This window comes from Podarcis liolepis (genome assembly GCF_965112155.1).
Source record: "Podarcis liolepis genome assembly, chromosome: 17".
NCBI classification, from domain to species: domain Eukaryota; kingdom Metazoa; phylum Chordata; class Lepidosauria; order Squamata; family Lacertidae; genus Podarcis; species Podarcis liolepis.
Window position 1 is genome coordinate 5799288 of NC_139571.1, and position 21856 is coordinate 5821143.

A 21856-nucleotide genomic window follows, 5' to 3' on the forward strand; every position below is an offset into this window, starting at 1 on the left:
CCCCCAGGCCCCCCAAGGTCTGCCCCCAAGTTCCATTTCCTGGTTATTGTAAAAACTTACAGCATTGCAAAGAACTTTGTGGCCTTAGCTGTGTGTATTCTCTCACCGCAACGGCATTGTGAGGCGAGTCAATGCTTTTCAAATTTTTATTATTATTATTATTATTATTATTATTATTATTACTATTATTACTATTATTTATATCCCGCCCTACCCAGCCGAAGCCGGGCTCTGAGCGGCTAACAACAGTAAAAGTAACACAGTTTACATAAAATCACAATCTATTAATTGAAATACATTCTAAAATCAATTCATTCTAAAATCAATTCAAAATCAAATTAATGGCAACCATTGGGCTGGAGTTCTGTGAGGATTACCAAAGGAGGGGGTGAGACTGTGCCTTGGCCAAAGGCCCTGTGGAAAGATGTCAAGTCCCGCAGGGCCCTAGTCTCCTGTGACAGAGCGTTCCACCATATTGGGGCCACAGCCAAAAATGCCCTGGCTCTGGTTGAGGCCATCCTAACCTCCCTGTGGCCCGGGACCTCCAAGATGTTTTTATTTGAAGACCGTAAGGTCCTCCATGGGACATACCAGGAGAGGCGGTCCCGTAGGTACGAGGGTCCTAGGCCGTATAGGACCCTCGTACCTACAGATGGAAGGCACAGAAATTCAGCCTCCTTAAAACCTAGGCTCTCGTTGAAAGAAGATACAGTGGTGCCCCGCAAGACAAATGCCTCGCAAGACGGAAAACTCTGTCTAGCGAGGAGGTGCTTCGCAAAACGAATCTCCTATGGGCTTGCTTCGCAAGACGACAATGTCTTGCGAGTTCCTACTGTTTTTTTTTCCTTTCCCCCCTTTTTCTAAGCCGCTAAGCCGCTTATCAGCTGATCCAATCAGCAGATAAGCCGCTAAAAGCCGCTAATAGCGCTAATCCGCTAATCCGTCAATGGGCTTGCTTCGCAAGACGAAAAAACCGCTAGACGAAGAGAATCACAGAACGGATTCTTTTCGTCTTGCGAGGCACCACTGTATACTAAGGTTAAGACCTGAACATGCCCATATTGATGGGAAGACCAGGGCCAGGCCCCCAAGCTCCTTTGACCAGTACCTTCTCCTCCTTCAGCTGGCCACGCAGCTCATCCTCCTGCCGTTTCTTGTGCTCATGCAGCTCCCTCAGCTCCCGCTCATATCGCGCCCGCACAGCGAGCACCTCTTTCTCGTGCTGCAGGCGGAGGTTGCCCAGCTCTTCCTTGTGGCGCCCCTTCTCCTGCAGGGTCTCAATGGCCATCTCGTCTAGCATGGCCTTGCGCTTCTCTGCCGTCTAGAAAGCAGGCACAAGTCAGAGCACTCTTATGAGACTGATATTTTCTAATTGTTATGATTTAACACACATTGTAATTGGAGTACTATTTTGTATCACGCAGCTTTTCAGACTGATGAAGCGTGTAGCGAAACCTGTAATATATCCGGAGAACAGGTCTCCTTTTGCCCATTTGCGCAGTTCTCACCAGGGTGGTGGCTTTGATTTGCCCTCCTGTGATTGATCCATGCATACGGCTTTGTGTTTCCAACTCAAGACCCATTGAAGAACATCTCACCCAGTTCAATCTTTGAAAAACAGCTTTGAAAAATTTCTTCATATTCTCCAGTGTGCTACCCTTGCCACTGTGGCGGCACGGGGTTGCCATTCTGTGACTGGACTTACGCTACTTGTTGAACGGTTCATTTATCCAGTCTGTATAATGTTTATTGCACATGTAACTTGTTAAGATAGAGTTGTACATTTATCCACTCCGTGTTTACAGTAACTCCAGGCCTTGTTTTGCACGTGGCACCTTAGTATGTTTATTGCTTGAATGGTTACAAGTCTACCTCTATTCTAGCTATTACTTCTAGTAAATTTGGTTTTATAGTTATAAGCCAGTTTCTCAAGAAAGCCTGGAAACCAGGCAAAACTGAGTAGGCTTTCATGAGTCAGCAGGAACCACTTCAGTTCACCGAAAGTTCTCAAAGCTACCATTCCTTACCCAAATTCCCCTTCTCCCTTGTCTTTCACTTTCCTCCAGTCCCATCAGCTGTGGGTTTCCAAAATGCTTGGGATCGGATGGAATCCAATCTGTGTCTTGTTTAAGGCAGGTAACAGGCTGGCCATATCAAGAGACAGAGCAAACTATTGTTCGGTGTTCCATGCATAAGCAGAGCTGAGCCTCAAACCCACAGACTCACTCCTCCCATCACAGACCTGGGGATTTCTAGAACTGATCTCTTACTTGCCTTTTGAAAATCAGAATTCAGGGCAAAATATGGTTTGAGGAAAGTGATGCGGGTGGCGCTGTGGGTTAAACCACAGAGCCTATGACTTGCCGATCAGAAGGTCGGTGGTTTGAATCCCCGTGACGGGGTGAGCTCCCATTGCTCGGTCCCTGCTCCTGCCAACCTAGCAGTTCGAAAGCACGTCAAAGTGCAAGTAGATAAATAGGTACCACTCTGGCAGGAAGGTAAACGGTGTTTCCGTGCACTGCTCTGGTTTGCCAGAAGTGGCTTAGTCATGCTGGCCACGTGACCCGGAAGCTGTACGCCTGCTCCCTCAGCCAATAAAGCAAGATGAGCACCACAACCCCAGAGTCGGCCACGACTGGACCTAATGGTCAGGGGTCCCTTTACCTTTATGGTTTGAGGAAGCCATAGCATGTCATATTCAGACACAACAACAAGCCAGGTTTTGCTGATGATTGGGGTGGGTGTCAGTTCAGAAACCCTGGTGCAAAGGGGGGAGGAAGAAGTCACACACGAGCCTCAGACTCTGTGTTCTAAACCATGGTTTGAAGCTACATCTGAATGTGGCCAGAGTCCAAAGTGAAGTGGCGAGTTTCTTCAGCTAAACTGGGTGCCAAACAGAATTAAATCCACTGCCTGCCCCTCCCTCCTTCCTGCCCCCAAACTCCTCACCTTTCTGGTTTCATCAAGGTCTTGTAGCAATCTCTCCTTCTCCTGTCCTATTTCTTGTAGCTGCTCCAGGAGACGAGTGTTGGCCCGGAGAGACTCCTAAGGGAGAAAATTAAGATGGCTGTAGAACAAGGCCCTTCCCCATCCCCCAAGTTCTTTGCTCAGCACCCCAATTCTGTCACAGACCCTCTTAGGCCTCTGACAGAGGGACTACAAACATCCAAGAGCACATCACTAAGAACAGATTTCCCATAACACATTTTGGCCCACCTTACAAGGCTGTTCAAAGGATTACTGAGATCAGATACATGGTGCACTCTGAACACACATCTGCCCCCCCCCGCCCCGCTGCCACCAGCACTTCATGTACATGCTAAGAACTTTAAATACCCTTTTGTGCTCACCATCCAAGAGTGAAAAAAGGGCAGAACTTTTTCCAACATGGGCAAATTCAACTTAACCAAGTCATTTTTGTTAAGTGATCCCTCAATATACTTGAACCACCATTTTGCACCCACCACTTAAAAACAAATTAGAGACAAAGTCCAGCACCGAAACATAGGTGAAATGTTTCATCTGGAAACAGAAGGAAGGGTGGTGAAGGGGAGGGGGAGAGAAAATTGACTAAGCACCCAAAGGAATAGTTGAAAGAAAGGAAAAGTCATGGCGGTTGGGGGGGGGGGACTAGAAGCAGGAAGGGGTACTATAAAGAGATAAAATGAAAGCAGAGGAGAAAATTAATAAGTCATGGAAACAAACTTTTGGGCAGCGAAGCAGGACCCAAGCCTTCTTTCTACCTTCTTTCTGTCGTTGCAATCTGAACGGCAAACGTTCTAAAACTGGCCATTTTGCATAGTGTGCCCCAAGGGTGGTGGGAGGAAGGAAACGCAGTGTGCTGAGAAGTGCTTCTTCCCTCCCCTCCTGAATATGCAAAGTGACCCCTGTATGATGCAGCAGACGCCCCTGGGGGCCTCTGGAAAGGCCTGGGAGGGTGAACAGCGCCTTGGGCCTACCTGCAGCTGAGTGTTGAGGTCCTCCCGCTGGGCCGCCAGCACCTCCTTCTCGCTCTGCCGCTGCTGCAGCTCGGCCCCCAGTGCCGCCACCTGGTCTCGCATCAGATTCATCTCTTGGGTCTTGGAGGTCTGTATCTACATGGTGAGAGAGAGGGGGAGCAGGGGAGAGGGAAGGCTTTTTGAGGAAACCACAGGATGCCTTGTAGACTGTACACCCACCCAAGTCACGCTTGGACTTCTGGGATCTGGAGGGCCACAGGTTCCCCAAGAGTTCCTTGCCAAGAGGGACCAGCTGTTAAACCAATCTGGGAATTGTGAGGGGAACAGGGGTCTCCTAACAACATTCAGCACCCTTAAGAAACTACAATTCCCAGGATTCTTTGGGAAGCGGTGACTGTTTAAAGCGGCATGATGCTGCTTTAACTGTATAGTACAGATGGGGCCTCAGAGCTCTGGAGTTGGAAATAGGGTGCGTGCACATGTATGTGTGCGCGCGCATGCACACACCTGTTAAAAATTGCCAGCCTTGGTCTTTCCCATCCCAGCTTCCACTGCCACCCTATACCACCCTCTTGAGCGCTTGCATCCACAAAGGCCCTGGTACCTGTTCTAACGCTGCCAGATTGGTTCTCAGAGCATCGTTCTCAGACAGAATGGTCTCAACCTGTTCCTGGCTCTCCGCACTTTGGCAAGCAACCTGATGCCCAACGAAGCACAGGATGGGCAAAGGATAGGGACCAGAGGGAGACAGGGAGGGAGAAAGAAAGAAAGAAAGAAAGAAAGAAAGAAAGAAAGAAAGAAAGAAAGACCAAAGCAGGAGAAAAAGGAGAGAAGGGATTAAAAATACAAAGCAGAACACGGAGGCAGCAGTATTGCAATAGGGGGCTGTTGTTGCTTTTAATAGAAAAAAGCAGGTTTCCTTTGCTTTAAAACCAAATGAGGAGGGGAAATCAACACGAACTGCAAATTTCAAAGAGACCAACAAAACAAAACATGTTTCGTACACATGGTTATTGAGACAAGGCACTGTTATTAAAGACTCAAAATAAGCACAAGACATATTTAGAAAAAGGAGGAGTGCTGATAAATGCAAATGAAGAGGGGGAGGGGAAACCTCTTAGGAAGAGAAGAGGCCTAGGAAAAGAAACGTGAAAGCAAAACACGAAGGGGAAAATATCACTGGATGGTAAGATGGGAGGGGTCGAGAAGGAGGTTATGGAGGGGAGCTGGCAAGCGCGAGGCAGGCCCTCCACATTATGGCTCAGGGCCAGGGCATCTGCTTGCCTGCAATCCCTGACCTCTCAAGTTAGGGCTGGAAAATCCCCTGTCTGAAGCCCCGGAGAGCCATTGCCAATCACTGCAGACAAGACCAAGTGACGTGGACCAAAGGTGTGACTTGGTATAAGGTACCTTCCTATGTAGGGATGCAGGTGGCACTATGGGTTAAACCACAGAGCCTATGACTTGCCGATCAGAAGGTCGGTGGGTCGAATCCCCGCAATGGGGTGAGCTCCCGTTGCTCGGTCCCTGCTCCTGCCAACCTAGCAGTTCGAAAGCACGTCAAAGTGCAAGTAGATAAATAGGTACTGCTCCAGCGGGAAGGTAAACGGCGTTTCCGTGCACTGCTCTGGTTCACCAGAAGCGGCTTAGTCATGCTGGCCACATGACCTGGAAGCTGTACGCCCTCGGGCAATAAAGCGAGATGAGTGCCGCAACCCCAGTCGGCCACGACTGGACCTAATGGTCAGGGGTCCCTTTACCTTTAGCTTCCTATGTTCACCCACAGTGCCTTGGGCACAATTAAACTCGGGTGGAGTTAGAAGACAGAGGGCCGGGACACTGAACTATGAACAGGCTGGATAAAAATCTTTTTTTTTTTTATTTAAATTGTTTTGATTTAAATCGGATTTTTTTAAATTTAAATTGGATTTTCAAAATAAAATGCTTTTGTAGGAAACATCTTTCTAAAGATAGTTTTCTATTTAAGTTACATTATAGTCCAAAGGCTATTCATCAGGAAATAAGGATTTGTTTTAAGTTTTTCATGTGTGCTAAACCTCAAGTCTAAGTTTGTTTTTTTAAAATTGTTTAACCACATCAGTTAACAAACATGGATACATATAACGTTATTGCTGGTTAAATATATTGTTTAAATTGTTATTACGGAAATGATTATTTTTCTCCTTCCAATAAAGTACAGCAGAAAAGTTGTCCAAATATAAACAGTTAACCTCACAATAATTTCATAATTATCTGTCTATGTGTTTCTAATAGCATAACCAAATCAGTAATTTTGGATATAACTGTAAAAACTACTCTGAAAATTTATTATTCCAAAAATGAAACCTTCATCTGCTTGTAAATATTAAGATTATACCAGCAAGAATGAGTCTTTCTGTAAAAGAATGATTTAACTCAAGTCTTACTGACTAGTGATTGAAATCGTGATTGAAATCGATTTGATTTAAATCAAATCCACCCTGACCATGAACTCTGTGCTCTGTAGGCAAACTATGCGCCCCAATCGCCTTCTAAATCTGGCCCACGGACGGTTCGGGAATCAGTTGTTTTTTTTACAACTGATTGTGTCCTTTTATTTAAAAGGCATCTCTGGGTTAGATAGTTTATTACGGCCATAGGCCCACATTCAATACATCATACAGCAGAACAGGTGTAACAAGATAAAATTAATAAATTAAATTACGTTTAAGTCAAGTACATCTCAATCCGTAAGTTTCTAAATTCCATTAAAATAAGAACAATATAGCGCTTAAAGTATCAAAATTATCAATATAAATCAATATTATTTAGGCAAAATCAATAATCATAGAGTAATCCATTTTTCTTTTTATAGGCTAATACTGTTATCAGAAATCTGGCAACAGAAAGGGACCTACTCGGATCAGAATCTTGCAATAAATGTATTAGCTGTGTTTCCAAAGAGTCACCTGAGATTTCCAATAATAAAGGGGACAAAAATCTGCTCCGAGAAACTGAATGTAGTGAACAGCAGAATAGTATATGTTGTAAAGATTCTATAGATCTATTATCACCTACACACACCGCTGAGATCCGACCATTGGAAAATCTATTGTTCAAAACATTGGAAGGAAAGGCGTTAAATCTTGCCTTAATAAAGGCATATCTATGGGCCGCTACAGACAAAGAAGTCAAATAAGATGGTATTTGCTGTGAGGGCACTATGCCAAGATTTAATGGTGAGCAAGTGCCACTACCCGAAATGGTGTTTTGTTGTAGGTCAATCTCCTCAAGTTTTTGAGTGAGGGTTTTTTTTGCTGTGGCTAGGTCCAATTCCAATAATTCTGATGGAGACAATCCATAGGTCACTGCTTTGCAATGGATCTCTTTTGCCCCTAGGACGGGAAAATTATCTCTCCAGAGGCATTGAATCAAATACAGATTCGGGAGCCTATGCCTTAAGGACAACCAGTAACAAAGGCTGCGCCTCCAAAGAGTATTTTCTAAAGATGTAGTTTTTAATTCTAAGCGAATAGCTGCGTTACTAACGCACTGAGGAAGTTTTAGCAGTCGTCTTAGAAATTGGTTTTGAATTACCTCCAAGGGCATCAAGTTTACTGCGGTCCCCCATAAAGGAACAGCATATGCCAATGTTGCAATTACTTTAGCTTTAAATACTTTCAAGGCAGATGGAACATGAAGAGCTCCGTCCGAAAAGAAAAAGCGCAAAAGCGCAAAGGATAGGGCCTTGGCCTTGTTTAAAATATGTGCAATATGTGCCTTCCAACCCAGATTATATTGGAGAAAAACTCCCAGATATTGAAATTTATAGACCTGTTCAATAGGTTTTCCATCTAATTGCCACTTATAGGATTTCCGACTTTTTGAGAAAATTAGTACTTTTGATTTAGATTGATTTATGGTGAGGGAATTTGTTTTACAATATGAAACAAATAATTTTAGTGCTCTCCTGAGGCCAATTCTTGAGAAAGATAAAATCACAGCATCATCAGCATAGAGTAATAATGGGCATCGATAGTTTGCGAGACGGGGGGCATGGGTGATTTCCTGAGATTCAGCCAATGGTATCCTCATGTCACTAATGAATAAATTGAAAAGAAAAGGAGCTAGGATACATCCTTGCCGGACTCCTCTGTTGATGGGCACAGAATTTGTGAGATCGCCAGCTGGGGTTATTCTCACCCTAGCAGCTGACCCCTCATGCAGCTGGATTATTAACCATAAAAGTCTTCTATCAATTCCCCATCGGGCCAACTTTTCCCAGAGTAACCTTCTTGGGATGCTGTCAAATGCAGCCTTAAGATCGATAAAAGCCGCACAGAGTTGGCCTCGATTTGAAGAGGAATATTTCCGGGCTAGATGGTGCAAGACTAAAACATGGTCCGTAGTTGACTGGTTCGGTCTGAATCCTGCTTGCTCGGGGCCTATCAGTTTCTTTTCTTCAGCCCATTGGGTAAGCCTATTCAGCAGAAAACGTGCATATATCTTTCCAACTATTGATAGTAAACTAATATTCCTATAATTCTCCGGATCGTCTGGGGAGCCTTTTTTATATATTGGAATTATAATAGCGTCCTTCCATATTTTTGGCACCCTTCCAGTTGCATTAATAGCATCGAAAGTAACAGCCAGGATTTTTGCCCACCAGTCGGGATGTAGTTTTATGGCTTCCGCCGGAACCAAATCTGGCCCAGGGGCTTTGCCGATTTTAAGTTTAGAAATTAAATTCAAGATTTCATCGGGGTCAATAGGGGGCCAGATGGGCAGATGGCCAAATACATCATCCAAGGCGTTGGTATTGGAATCTGGTGACGCAAAATATTTCCTTAAAAAGGATTCCCAGACCGGGGCAGGAATTATTGTTAAGGGATATCTCCTTGAGCTTCTATTAACCAATTGCCAAAATTGCCGTGAGCTACTTGGACTAGAGGCGACTATAAGCGCCTGCCAGCAATTTTGTTGCCACTCTTGCTTAGCCATTCTCTGGGCTTGCTTATATGCTGTTTTTGCTTGTTGGTAACTTCTAGGTAATACTGAAGCACCAGAAAATTTATATTCATTGTAAATGGCACAAAGATGTCGTCTAGCTTGTTTGCATTTTAAGTTAAACCAAGGGGCACCGGTCTTAAAATGGGCCCGATTTACTTGGGTGGCTGGTACTGTAAAAAAGGACGTAAGATCTTCTATAAGCAGAGAAAATGAATTAATGATTTGCTCATGCCCATACAGATCTAAATCTAAAACAACATGAGTTTGAATTATCTCTTGTTGGAAAAAATCCATATATTTTTGGGCTTGAGTTACTGACCATTTTATTCCTCTCACTTGTTCTGCAGTATTTATTCCCATATATATGGGGTGTCTGGCCTCGATAGACTGCCAGTCTAGGGAAAGCTTGGCACTCAAGGGGAGATGGTCACTCATTTGGACGTTTTCTATTTTAAAATAAGAAAAGTTTGAGAATAAATCTCTGGAAACAATAAAATAATCGAGAACACTATTTGTAAGTGTGCTCAAATGAGTAAACTCACCCGGAATATCCGGGGGGCAATTTCCGTTTAAAATTATCAAATTCAAACGTAAAATCAGTTGATAAAGGAGGGTTCCCGCTTCGTTAACCCTATTATCTTTCGATTTTCTTTGTATATGGGGGGAGAGATCCGAGTTCTGGTGATCAGGTATGACCCACCATTTGGCCTTGCCTAGCGCTTCCCAGTTTGCAGCTGTACGAGCATTAAAATCACCTCCCATGACTGCTGAAATATTTGGGAACTTAGTGTAACAGAAAACTAGATGTTCTTCAAGTGTTTCCCATTTGGAATGGAGGTCCACTACCTGCCCCCCAGGGGGGAAATAAACATTTGTTACCAGTAGTTCAAATTTCCCTCCTGAAATCAATCCTGTGATCGCGTAAGGCGAGGAAGATTTAACAAGTGTAAGTTTTGCTTGTAATTTGAGGGAAATGGCTATTACCAAACCTCCCCTAGGGCGTCCACCTTTAAGAGAGGGGCTAGCTGGAAGCAAAATGGTATCGTATCCATTTATGTCAATCACCTCCTCTTCCCAAGTTTCTTGCAGGAGAATTACTTGGAATAAATTAACAAATTTTAAGAAGTCTGGGTCAGATTTCTTCCCCCTCCATCCCGCAATATTCCAGCATAAAAAAGACATCGAGGAGTGGCTGGGTTGGTCGTTAGGTAGTCAAATCATGTGGGATTCTAAATTTGGGGGAGTTTCAGCTTCGAAAAAATCAGTAATTTTCCTTTGAGAACGTGACAGTCGTGCTATACATCCCAACTGTTTAGATTTATTGGGGTGGTTTGGCTGTAAAGTCGTGCCACTTGTCTCATTAAAGGCAGATGTTAGGCCTAAGATAGTCGACTTTTCAGAGCCAGATGGTAGAATTAGTGGGGTATTACTTAAAGAGAGTGAATTTAAGTCAACAGGTATCTTGCCACTAGTTGAGGGATCATTAATTGTTTGGATAGCTTTGTTGAAAGGACCTGTCAGGGCTTCAGCCAGATCATTCTTCGGGACTAAAAGTAAAATGGAGTCGTCTCTCATTTGTTGGTCTGGTTCAGCTGGTTCTGTTATCGGTTCGATGGTATCTATGGATTTATTCAACTTGCACACGTTGGAAGAGAGTGGGTTAATAAAGTTACAGGTAAGTGGACCCATATGGGGCACTTTACATGGAGAGCCTAATTCAGATTCGTTAAGTTCCCTCATTTTGTCCCAGGCAGATGTTGTAGTCATATTTGCCTCAGAGATGGGGTGCATGGTAGTTGGGTCTGGTGGTAAGGTTTCCGCCTCCAGAATATGGAAGAGTGGATTCATTTCCGCAACAACCAGTTGGCTGGTAGGGGTGGGTGCCTTCCCAACCCACAGGTCCAGTTCTTGGTGGTATAAACGTGGAACAGAATCTGAACCACAATCTCTATCAAGTATATTTTGTTTAGGTAATCTCAGCTGTTCCTCCGTCACTTTTGTCAGGCAGAAGTAAAGGGTATCAATTTTATGAAGTATTTCTTTCTGAGCTTCTTGCGGGAGAACGCTATAAGAGTAGAGTAAGTTATTATCAAAGTTATCAAGATCGATTCCCTGATTCTCCGCATATCTGGGCCCAAGGGATTCCAACCTTTGAGAGTCCTTGGCAACCAGGCCAGTAGGGTGTTCGGAGATGTCCTCCACAGAGTTTATATCAATTAATACGTGTTGGTCAATCTCATGTTGAGTTTTTGGCAAGTTTACGATATGGGGGATGAGTGGAATTGGAGGTGCTTCATTTTTAAAGTACCTTGAGATTCTTATACCACTCGTCTCCAGTTGTTCTCTACATTTGTACACTTGTTTTGCCAGTCTCCCCTCATAGAATGAGACCACCGCTCTGGCGAGGAATCCATTGAAGTATAGATATTCCACTTGGGCCAAATCAGTAGGGTTATTAAGGATGCCCGGCATATAGATCTTTAAAAGGTTCAATAGATGGGCTTTACGCTCTTCTTGTGACAGGAGTCCTGGGGGTTTAGGATAATTTGATAAAACGAGTTTGTTTCGGTACAGCACCAGATTCCAGTTTTTGTTTGTTAGATTTGTCTGATTTCTCTTCTTAGAGGGATTGGTTTCATCTACAGATAGAATGTAAGACCATGGATCTTGGATCAAAATGTCTTGCTTGGAGTTAGGTGTTGGGATAGGTGTTAAGGGTTCCAAGCAATCCATCGCAGCATCAGGGCAAGGGTTTATAAAACATTCTTGCTTAGAAGATTTCCTGGTTAAAAGTTTCTCAGTGTTCCCACTGGTCTCGGTTATTGGGATACTCTTGAGAAGATTAAAGGGCTTTTTAAAATCCATTTTTTTGTAACGCACTGCTTTAAAATTTTTAACATTTCTGCTCTTTTTAACCCTTATGGGCCTCCTTTTCAAGGCAGTAGGCCTACAAGATTTCTTGGCCTTCCTTGGTGGTCTGTTTTTGCAGGTGGTAGGAAGGAAGTTGTTATTACTTTCCAATTCTGCAGTCATCCCGCTGGACTCCCTACAGAGGGTTTTGCAAGTGTCCATCATTATAGTGAGGATTTTTGTACAGGTGGTCAGATAAGATTTTATATTTTCGATATCCTCAGTTAAAAGCACAAGCCATTTGACAACTGATAAATCCTCATCCTCATTTGTCTCGGGTTGGAAGCAGGAGTCTCTTGATGTTTTAGGGTTTCCCAAAGAGATCTCTGCAATTTGTTTCAACATTAGTTCTTCCACTTCTTGGACTTGGGATGGTTCAGGAGAAGCTTGGGATTTAAATCTATGTTTTGGGAGTACTTCGGTGACTGTACCAATTGTGTTTGGATTTACTTTGGGTTTTATTTGCCCTTTGTTATGGCATTCTTCAGCGCAGGAGGGAGAAGTTTCAGTTTCCTGCTGATTCTCACTCGGTTTAACTTTACCCCTATTCTTAAAGGGCCGAGTGCTTTTTGTTTGAGTTCCCTTTGGGGTAGCTCTTTTAGAGAGAGGTCTTAGATCACTCTGATAAAAGCCTGATGTTCTGCAGCCACTCCTGGTCGTCACCATTATTTATCTTGTAGGGTCAAGTTGGTGAAAATCTCACCTCGGTTCATTAGCTCCGTCGGGTGTTGTTTCTCGGCGTTTTCCTCCCCCTCTTCCTTTTCCTAGGACTTTTAACTTGAGCTTTCAACTCAAGCCTTGTGAGTATATTAGTTGAAGAGCAGCCACCAAATATTGTAGATAAAATACTGAGGCTGATAAGAGCTGGCTAAAAACTGATAAAACTAATAAAAACTAATAAAAAACCGCACAACTGCTGCGGAGCTCAAGCCAGTGCTTCCACTAACGACGCCATCTTCCATTGCTCATCTTTAATGTAGGCAAACTATGCGCCCCAATCGCCTTCTAAATCTGGCCCACGGACGGTTCGGGAATCAGTTGTTTTTTTTACAACTGATTGTGTCCTTTTATTTAAAAGGCATCTCTGGGTTATTTGTGGGGCATAGGAATTCATTCATTTCCCCCAAAAAAATATAGTCCAGCCCCCCACAAGGTCTGAGGGACAGTGGACTAGCGCCCTGCTGTAAAAGTTTGCTGACCCCTGGCACAGACCCACAATAAAAGGGATTTATGCCTTGCCAGTAAAGTTTGATACAGACCAGAGTTTCTCAACAAAGAGAGTGTGTGGCAGAGGGAACTCACTTGGTCCTGGAGAGCCTGCAGGGCCACCTCATGCTCTTTCCGACGGCTCTGCAGTTGGTCCTTTAAATCTGAGCAGCCCTGTGAAGGGAGGAACAATCTGATCAGGCAGTGAGATTCAGGGGAAGATTTCACCAACATACCAGTCACCGATATACAGGTGGTTCACCCATAAGGACTATGTAGATAAGTAGGAATCTGGCTCACAGCAAAACAGACAAGAGATAGAGATGATATATTCTAGCCTTTCCCATTTTAATGATGATGTTTTTAAGACTGTTCTATCTGGGCTTATTTATGGTACGTCAGTCATAAAAAAAGGTAAAGGACCCCTGACAGTTAAGTCCAGTCGCGAACGACTCTGGGGTTGCGGCGCTCACCTCACTTTACTGGCCAAGGGAGCCATCGTTTGTCCACAAACAGCTTCCGGGTCGTGTGGTCAGCATGACTAAGCCGCTTCTGGCGAAACCAGAGCAGTGCACGGAAATGCTGTTTACGTTCCCGCCGCAGCGGTACCTATTTATCTACTTGCACTTTGACATCCTTCGATCTGCTAGGTTGGCAGGAGCAAGGACTGAGCAACAGGCGCTCACCCCATTGCAGGGATTCGAACCGCCAACCTTCCGATCGGCAAACCCTAGGCTCAGTGGTTTAGACCACAGCGCCACCTGCATCCCCTACGTCAGTCATAGCTCTCCCCAAACCAAGGAATTTGTGAACTGTAATTTAGTGAGATGCTAGGAATGTTCTGGTGGAGATCCTCAGCTCCCTCATTGAACAACAATTTCTAGGATTCCTGCGGCAGTTCGTCATAGCAATAAAGATACACCTTTATCCATGCTAGGCCACAATTATGCCAAATGTAGATTTCAGAACTGAGGGTGGGGTGGGTGGATGAAGAGAAACAGATACAGAGGTGAAGAGCTAGGCTGAGCTTTGAACCCAGAGCTTTGAAACACTTCTATCAACAGGTTTTCCAGCTGAAGAAATAAAGGCCCTGAACTCTATTTCTGAACCATGAGGGGCAACCAATGAACTTGTGCCCTGAGCAGAGCTAAATCTGGAGCTCATCCTTTCCAAAGGAAGGGGAAGGCAACTATTGGTTACCTGGTTTGCTGTCTGGAGCTCCTGCTGTAGCTTCTGGTTGCGAACCTGCAGGGATTTGAGTTCATCCTCCTTCCTCTGTTGGATCTCCTCAATTTTAGTCCTAAAAAGCGGGCAAGAGGGCTTACTTAACAGAGGGAAGGGGCTTCACCAAAATGCACCCATTTCCCCTCTTACTGGTAATTCTCACAGCCATTTCAATCTCATTTTTATGGGGACATTTTGCTGGACCAGGATCCAGGACCTCTTATGCCAGCAACCAGCAGGCGCTAGTTAGCCTACCACAAACTGGTCAAGCCACCTTCAGCTACAAGAGAACAGGAGTTCTCCGCAGCAGCCACCCAGACTGCACAAACCCCTTGCCTCACGCCCCATCTCACTTTGAAAACCTTCCTTGTTCAGGTGAGCCTTCAGCTTGCCTTCTGCCCAATCCTGCACAATCCTAACTATGTCTATTCAGAAGTTGTCCCACTGAACTCGCTAGGGCTTACTCCCAAATTCAGCGAGGTTAGCGTTGTAACCTTAACCTCTCTGACTACAGCATGTTGCCCGGTTGCGGTTCGATATCGTGCTGCATCACTACGAGTGTCCTGTGCTCTTTGCATTGCTTGCAACATGTCGTGAAACTGCCTTAAGCACTCTTCTCAGAGTGGAAGTCAAGGTCTAAAATGGGTAAATAAAGCACAATAAAATGGGTGGAGGCTGGGAAGAACACAACATTTCCTGGCACAGTGCAATGCAGGAATGTTCCTGGGCTTCCTGGGTATGTGCCCATGTGCCTTTGCTCCAGGCAACCAGGCATGCGACGCAGCTCATTCCACCCATTGACTGGCCCTTGCAAGCTCATCTTCCTGGTCCCAGCCTGCCAGGCTACAAGTAATGCCACCAGCCTTTTGTGGTCTTCTGCTGATCAAGGCTGCAGCCACCAGCAGTGACTTCCACCATTGCCTACTGCTCACTTTGCCCCTCCAGGAGTCTTTGCTCCACCCAGGGGACTTTCTCCTATGGTCTTGTCCAAACTGTGAACCAATAATAATAATTTATTATTTATTCCCCGCCCATCTGACTGGGTTTCCAATCACTGTGTGTATGTGGGAACCACTAGCTAGGGTCCAAAAACAGCCAGAGACCTATGTTTGGAAAACCCTGCTCTAGGAAACTCGCTCCATACCTGCTGTCATTGTAGAGAGCTTCCTTTTCGGTCTGAAGCCGCAGAAAGCTAAGAAGGGGGAGGCAAAACAGAGGGAAATGTTAAACACATGCATCAGGGTAGGTTTCCCAAAAGGACACGCTGTCCTAAACACAGCAAGAACTCCCCCCGCAGTACAGTGGTACCTCGGATTAAGAACTTAATTCGTTCTGGAGGTCCGTTCTTAACCTGAAACTGTTCTTAACCTGAAGCACCACTTTAGCTAATGGGGCTTCATCCTGAAGCACAGTTCTTAACCTGAGGTACTATTTCTGGGTTAGCGGAGTCTGTAACCTGAAGCATCTGTAACCCGAGGTACCACTGTATTTTATGCTGTTGAAGTGTTATATGAGAATATACAATAAAAATATGCATATATATAAACCCAAATCAGAATGTCAGATTCCAGATTCTACAAAGATGCAAAACAGACTCAGCCCTGCCTGTAACACTCCTGCGTGTCAATGCCCAATGACAGGAAATATGCTTATTAGCTGGGTGTGGCAGAAAGTCCTGACTGCTAATAAGAAAGAAACTTACCTCTCCTGTTTCTTCTTGAGCTTCTCAGCCAGCTGCACAGGGGAGAGAATGGGCTGTGAGTTCCCAATGGCAACCATGACCGCCCCTCAAAAACATCCATGCCGCCCACCCATTCCACTTTCCCTGCCCTCAAGAAGTGGAAAGCACACACAGGTGTTTACATCTTCTCCTTACCTTGCTGAGTTCTTGCTGCAACCGAGACATCTCTGTCGTCTTGCATGCCTACAGGAGGCAAAGAAAAGCACACATTTCTCCAGGGTTCAGAGTGCTTCTCCTCCCTCTCTCTCTCTCTCTCTCTCTCTCTCTCTCAGAAAACCATTCCAGCACCCCTGCCAAGTCTGCAGCAGCCTTCACAATCAAGCTGTACTGGCTGGGGCTAAGGGAAGCTGTAATCCACAACATTCGGAGCACACCTGGTTGGGCAAAGCCTGGTGCATAAGGGAACAGCTGGCTTAGCGCAGCAGCAAGAGAGGGGCAAGACTTTCGCTCTTCATTTCCACCACCAAAAAACTAGGGCTGACTCGGGGGTGAAATCCCCAAAAAGGGTGTTACTTTTTTTCTGTATGCCACAACAGCTGCGAGAATTTTATTAGCGAAGAACTGGAAGAAACAGGATTTACCGACTATCGAAGAATGGCAGATGAAGATGATGGACTATATGGAACTTGCCAAACTGACTGGGAGACTCCGAGACCAGAGAGAAGAGACAGTGGAAGAAGATTGGAAGAAATTTAAAGAATATTTGAAAATATAGAATAGTTTTGGAAGTGGATATAGGCTGTAGGATTAGAAGTAGAACACAGTGTATTTTAAAATAGTATTACTTGTAAGGAATAAAATGTTACGATTTTCATGGTAAAAGTAAGTGTGATTAAAAAAATGGTTAAAAATTATGATATATGTAAACTGCTAAAGATGAGGTAAAATGAAAATCAGATAGGGGGGACGTGGGGAAGCTCACCTAACAATGTTTAGGAAAAATAAGGATAATACAAGAATTAGTTTGTATTGTCTGTTTTTCTGTTTGTGTTGTTAAGTTGTGTTATAAAATGAATAAAAAATTTTGAAGGAAAAAAAAAAGAAACTAGGGCTGACTCAGCCCCCAATATAGACAAATTCATAGAAGAGAGGATTATCAGTGGCTTCTAGCCACGATGGCTAAGCTCTGCCTCCAGTGATAGCAGCAGTAGGTCTCTGAACACCAGCTGCTGGGAATCACAAGCAGAGAGAAAAGTCCCACTTCCCATAGACCTCTGGTTGGCCCCTGTGAGAACAGGGCGCAGGAGGAAGTGCGCAACAGCCAGGAAGAAACACTGAATGACTTGCAGCACCCAGATCAGGGTCAGTTCCCCTGGAGCCCAGTTGGCACAGGGATGCTTAGCCAGGGAGTAGATGACAGAAAACTGGAGAATGCTTCATCTTTTCCCTTGGTCAGCACAAGGCTTGAACAGTAGCCCTCGGCCCAGAAACCCAAGCTCCCTGCCATGTCTTGCTGGGCTCTCCAGCAAGGGTTTTTGGAGGGGAGACCAGAACTAGGTTTAATTTGCTGAGCATCTGAATTCCAGAAAGGGGTGCAAAAGAAGCAGCTCTCCTTGCAGGCTGCTTTTGACCAGCTCAAGCTGCCGCTCCTGGCTAGAAGCCAAAGGCTGGCAGGAGGATGGCAGCAGCACCCAATGGTGCCTCCTCCACACGGCCACGCACCTCGAGGCTCTGCAGCTGCTCCTTCAGGAGCCGTTTCTCCTCCCGCTCTGTCTGCCACTTCAGTTCCACCTCGGACAGGAGCTGCTGGGAGGTGCTGCTGTCAGCTGCCTGTGGCTCCGAACCCGCCTGGCCAGCAGGGGGAGACTCCACGGAGGCGTCGCCCTCCCCGCCACCTCGGTCTTCTCCCTGCCGGGCCACTTCCTTCTCATAGCGCTCCTGCAAAGCTGAGGAACAAGAGCCACCGCTGTGGGTCCCCAGATTCAACCCAGATTGCCTCCAAAGCCCCATCCCCATCTCAACCAGTGCCCCTTTGCCCTGCAAAATTATTATTGGAAACCAGCCTTTTGAGAATGGTGCCAATCGCTTTGCCATCGCTACAGTCATGGGCCTGAGAAAGACTGGCAAGAGTCAAGACCACCCAATTTCAGATCTGAGACAGGATCTGAACTCTGGAGGCTCCAACCTCCCAGGAGGATGCTAGGGAACCTATGGCCTCCAAGGGTTGCTGGGCTCCAGCTCCAAGCAGCCCCAGAAAGCACGGCCTATGATCAGGGATGACGGGAGTTATAGTCCAACAATATCTGGAGGACCACAGGTTTGTGTGTTCTGCTGCAGGCAAGGAACTCTCTCTAGATCAGGGGTTGGCAAGGTTTACCTCGCCTGGGCTGGTTCACTACAGCAGATATCCCTTTGTGGGCTGGATCGCGCGCACGCCTGCGATTTCCAACATCTGCGTCTGCGCAGACACGATTTCTGGCACCGCAGAAGCGAGTTGCCGCACCACACCGTGCCGGTTTAGTGCGGGGACTCGCCAAGCAGGTGGCTCAGTTCGTGAGTGGCTCTTGGGCTAGTTAAACCACCCCCATGGGTCGCTTGTGGTCCATGGGCCTTAGGTTGTTGACCCCTGATCTTGACAAATACAGGACTGGGAGGATAGTTCAGCATGCACATGGGTTATACAACAGATACATGGTCAGGGCTGGAGAAGCTACAGCCCTTCAGGATGTTGCTGGACTCCAACTCCCATCTCCCCTGACCACTCACTGGCTGAGGGTGATGGAAGTTACAACCCAACAGTATCGAGAGGCCACCAGATGTTCACTCCTGGCTCTTGGTGCTCCACTTTGTTGGTCTTCCGCTGCATCCAACCAACCCCATTTCCCGGACTTTCTTGTGTTGATCCTGAGCAAGCCCAGCCCAATGCAGAGCGGTACCTGCCATGTTCTTCTGCAGTGCAGCATTCTCTGCCTGGAGCCTCAGCAGCTCCCCATCCGCAGGGCTGGCCGGGGGGGCCCCTTCAGGGGCTGCTGGCCCCCCTTCCCGGAGACTCTTGTTCTCCTTCTCCAACTGCTCGATCTGGGCGCACAGCTGGGTTAGAGAGACCAGAGGGTTAACTGTGGGCAACAGCACAGTCTTCAGGGAAACGGGGAGGCATTTGCAGCTGATCCATCTGGGCAGAAACAGGAACATTGCTACACCAGGATCTTCTTTCCCAGAGGAAGCAACAGCTACCTGCACCCTTCCAAAGAACAGTCGTTGGAGCCAGCCCTGTTCCAGCATGACGACTGCACAGCTCTTTTGCTCCTCTGACTGTTCTTTGGAAAGGTGCAGGTAAGGGCTGCAACAGCTCCAGCTTCACAGGTCTGGAAATAAACCCATGATTGTATCAAAAACTCCTGCCCACATTAATTAACCCACACTATCCAAATTACAGTAACGCTGCAGCTAACAAGGTGCTGCCCACACAGGAAAGCATTCAGTAACTCGGTCTCTATGACTCAAGCAACACGCTATGGGGAGGGAGGAGGGGAGGTGAAACCCTGTACTGGTGCCACCTACCAGTCTGACTGCCCAGCTGGGGCACAGGAGTAAAATATTTTATTTCATAAACCCAAAGGAAGCCAAGCAATCAGGGAGACAGCTCTTGACAGCTGGTCCTTTGGCACATCTACCATGCTCTCTGTCTGGTACGCTATTTTGTTAAGCTGTGGTACCCATGAGAAAGAGTGTAATAATAATAATAATAAATTTTATTTATACTCTCCCCCAGTGTAGGGGGACACCAGATCTTGGAGGAGGAAGTATCTCCTTGTGACCACAGCTGTGGATGGAAGACTAAAAATACCGCATCATATACACAGTTAGCCTACTGTGTTCTGACAACAGTGTGATTCTTGTGCTCCTGTGAATGTCCGTGCCAGAATTCTGGGTGGCTCATCAGCGACTCTCAATGCCATGTTGTGCCTCACAGCAGCGCCCTCTGGCAGGCCCCTAGCGCTACTGCAGAAGCAACTTCAGCAGTCAAGTACCTTGGACAGCTCCTGCATGAGAGTGCTGTTTTGCAGCCTGAAGTCGTCCTCCTGGCTGTGCAGTTTTCCCTGAAGCATTTCATTTTCACTAAGCAAGGCATCCACCTCCTGTGGGGGGAAAGAGAGAATTCAATGATAACTCAAAGACAGACGCAAGCCCTGCGGTGCTCATCCTCCCTCCACTAGGGGCCGGCACCTCATCCACAAGCAGAAGATTTGTTTGCTTGTTTCCCAACCACAAGAGGAAATGCCCCTACTTACTATCTTCCTGTTAGCTTCCTGCCTTTCTCCCAGTAACATACAGAGCCGCTCAGCTCTAGGCAAGTGGTACTTACCCATAGGCAAAGTGCCACAACCTATAGGATGGGTAGCAGAGGTACTTGATTGGACAAGGGTGAAACTGGAAGGGAGGGAAGGGGGAGGAAAACACGACCCCCCTTCTACATTTTAGTGGAAGGTATTTGGAAGGCATTATTCCTACTCAAATGTCCACTGCCAGTTCCCAGATCTTCTCCCTACTTGACACTTAAAGGTAAAGGTAAAGGGACCCCTGACCAGTCGTGGCCGACTCTGGGGTTGCGGCGCTCATCCCGCTTTATTGGCCGAGGGAGCCTGAGTACAGCTTCCAGGTCATGTGGCTAGAATGACTAAGCCGCTTCTGGCAAGCCAGAGCAGCGCATGGAAACGCCGTTTACCTTCCCGCCAGAGAGGTACCTATTCATCTAACTTGCACTTTTTGGCGTGCTTTCGAACTGCTAGGTTGGCAGGAGCAGGGACCAAGCAACGGGAGCTCACCCCATCGCGGGTATTCGAACCGCCGACCTTCTGGTCGGTAAGTCCTAGGCTCTGTGGTTCAACCCACAGCACCACCTACGTCCCTACTTGACACTTGGAGCCAGATATAATCACACAAAAAGTTGCTGTGTCACTATATCCTGAATCTTCAAATGACCCATCTTCCCAGAATGCTAGAACTTTTTCAAGATCTGGGGTGGAGAAGGGCTGGGTAGGGAAATCAGTTTTTTTCTGGGGGGTAGGGCTGCTTCCACCTCAGCTTAGGTTATGGATACTCCCAACGAATGGGGAGGCGGACCTTCATCAGGGGAAAGGAGGCCTTGCAGAGCAGGGGCACATGAACTGGATCTCCTGCCACCTCACCTCTAGGCCAAGTTTGACAGGTAGAAAGGGTCAGTCACCCTACCCAGATGCCTGCTAGTGTGGCAGGTAGGTGTGTGGTCTGGCGAAAACAGGTGGACTAAATGGGGGGACCTGGTGGGCTCAGATAGGCCCACAAGCTGGAGGTGCTCCCCAAACCATTGATAGATGGATGATCAAATGATGACAGATGTTGGTGGGAGAGATGGAGTTGACCTTGGCAGGATGATACCTGGGAGCACCCACAGCAAGCAACACATGCAAGAAGCCTTACCTGAGCCTTCTTGCTCTTATTCAGAGCCTGGGAAAGAGAGAAATTGGTTAATAATACATCAACAGGAAGGTGGGAAAACAGTTATCATTACACCCCAGAGTCAGAGTCAATTATTTCTATGGCAGGGTGTTCCCACTTGTTCCCATGTGGTTCCCCCATTCCCTCCCACACATCCACTGCAGTGAAGAACTTTACCTTCTGAGCTTTGGTAAATTCCTTATCCAAATAGGTCACCCGTTGCCGAAGACCATTTAATTCTAAAAATATCAAAGGAAAGAGATCAGAATTGAAGAAGTACTTTAGAGAGAGGGCCGCTGGTCTTCTATGATTCTGTACTTGTAGAACACGACATGAACTCTGGTATCTGACACAGAACTCGAATCTCAACATTTTAAATACATGCGTATAAAAGAGCAAATTTCGTGTC

At 46.2% G+C, this 21856-nt stretch overlaps 2 protein-coding genes across 3 annotated transcripts in view; one reads left to right on the forward strand and one right to left on the reverse strand.

Annotated features, from left to right (window-relative positions):
- GRIPAP1 (GRIP1 associated protein 1) overlaps positions 1 to 21856 on the reverse strand; it is a 66147-nt gene that overhangs the window by 38293 nt on the left and 5998 nt on the right. Inside the window, exons 3-16 of one of the 2 annotated variants that reach the window (XM_083482965.1) lie at positions 21625 to 21686; positions 21430 to 21456; positions 20001 to 20108; positions 18906 to 19059; positions 17692 to 17915; positions 16165 to 16212; positions 15991 to 16022; positions 15433 to 15480; positions 14265 to 14364; positions 13161 to 13238; positions 4564 to 4656; positions 3960 to 4094; positions 2950 to 3045; positions 1109 to 1321 (exon numbers count right to left, since the gene is read on the reverse strand). In XM_083482965.1, coding sequence (XP_083339091.1) covers positions 1109 to 1321; positions 2950 to 3045; positions 3960 to 4094; positions 4564 to 4656; positions 13161 to 13238; positions 14265 to 14364; positions 15433 to 15480; positions 15991 to 16022; positions 16165 to 16212; positions 17692 to 17915; positions 18906 to 19059; positions 20001 to 20108; positions 21430 to 21456; positions 21625 to 21686 — 1418 coding nt within the window. The remainder of the gene's footprint in view (positions 1 to 1108; positions 1322 to 2949; positions 3046 to 3959; positions 4095 to 4563; positions 4657 to 13160; positions 13239 to 14264; positions 14365 to 15432; positions 15481 to 15990; positions 16023 to 16164; positions 16213 to 17691; positions 17916 to 18905; positions 19060 to 20000; positions 20109 to 21429; positions 21457 to 21624; positions 21687 to 21856) is intronic. The other variant, XM_083482966.1, reaches the window with a different exon arrangement.
- Positions 1 to 21856, forward strand: part of LOC310696923 (uncharacterized protein) — a 164588-nt gene that overhangs the window by 33799 nt on the left and 108933 nt on the right. The gene's annotated exons all lie outside the window — the stretch shown is intronic.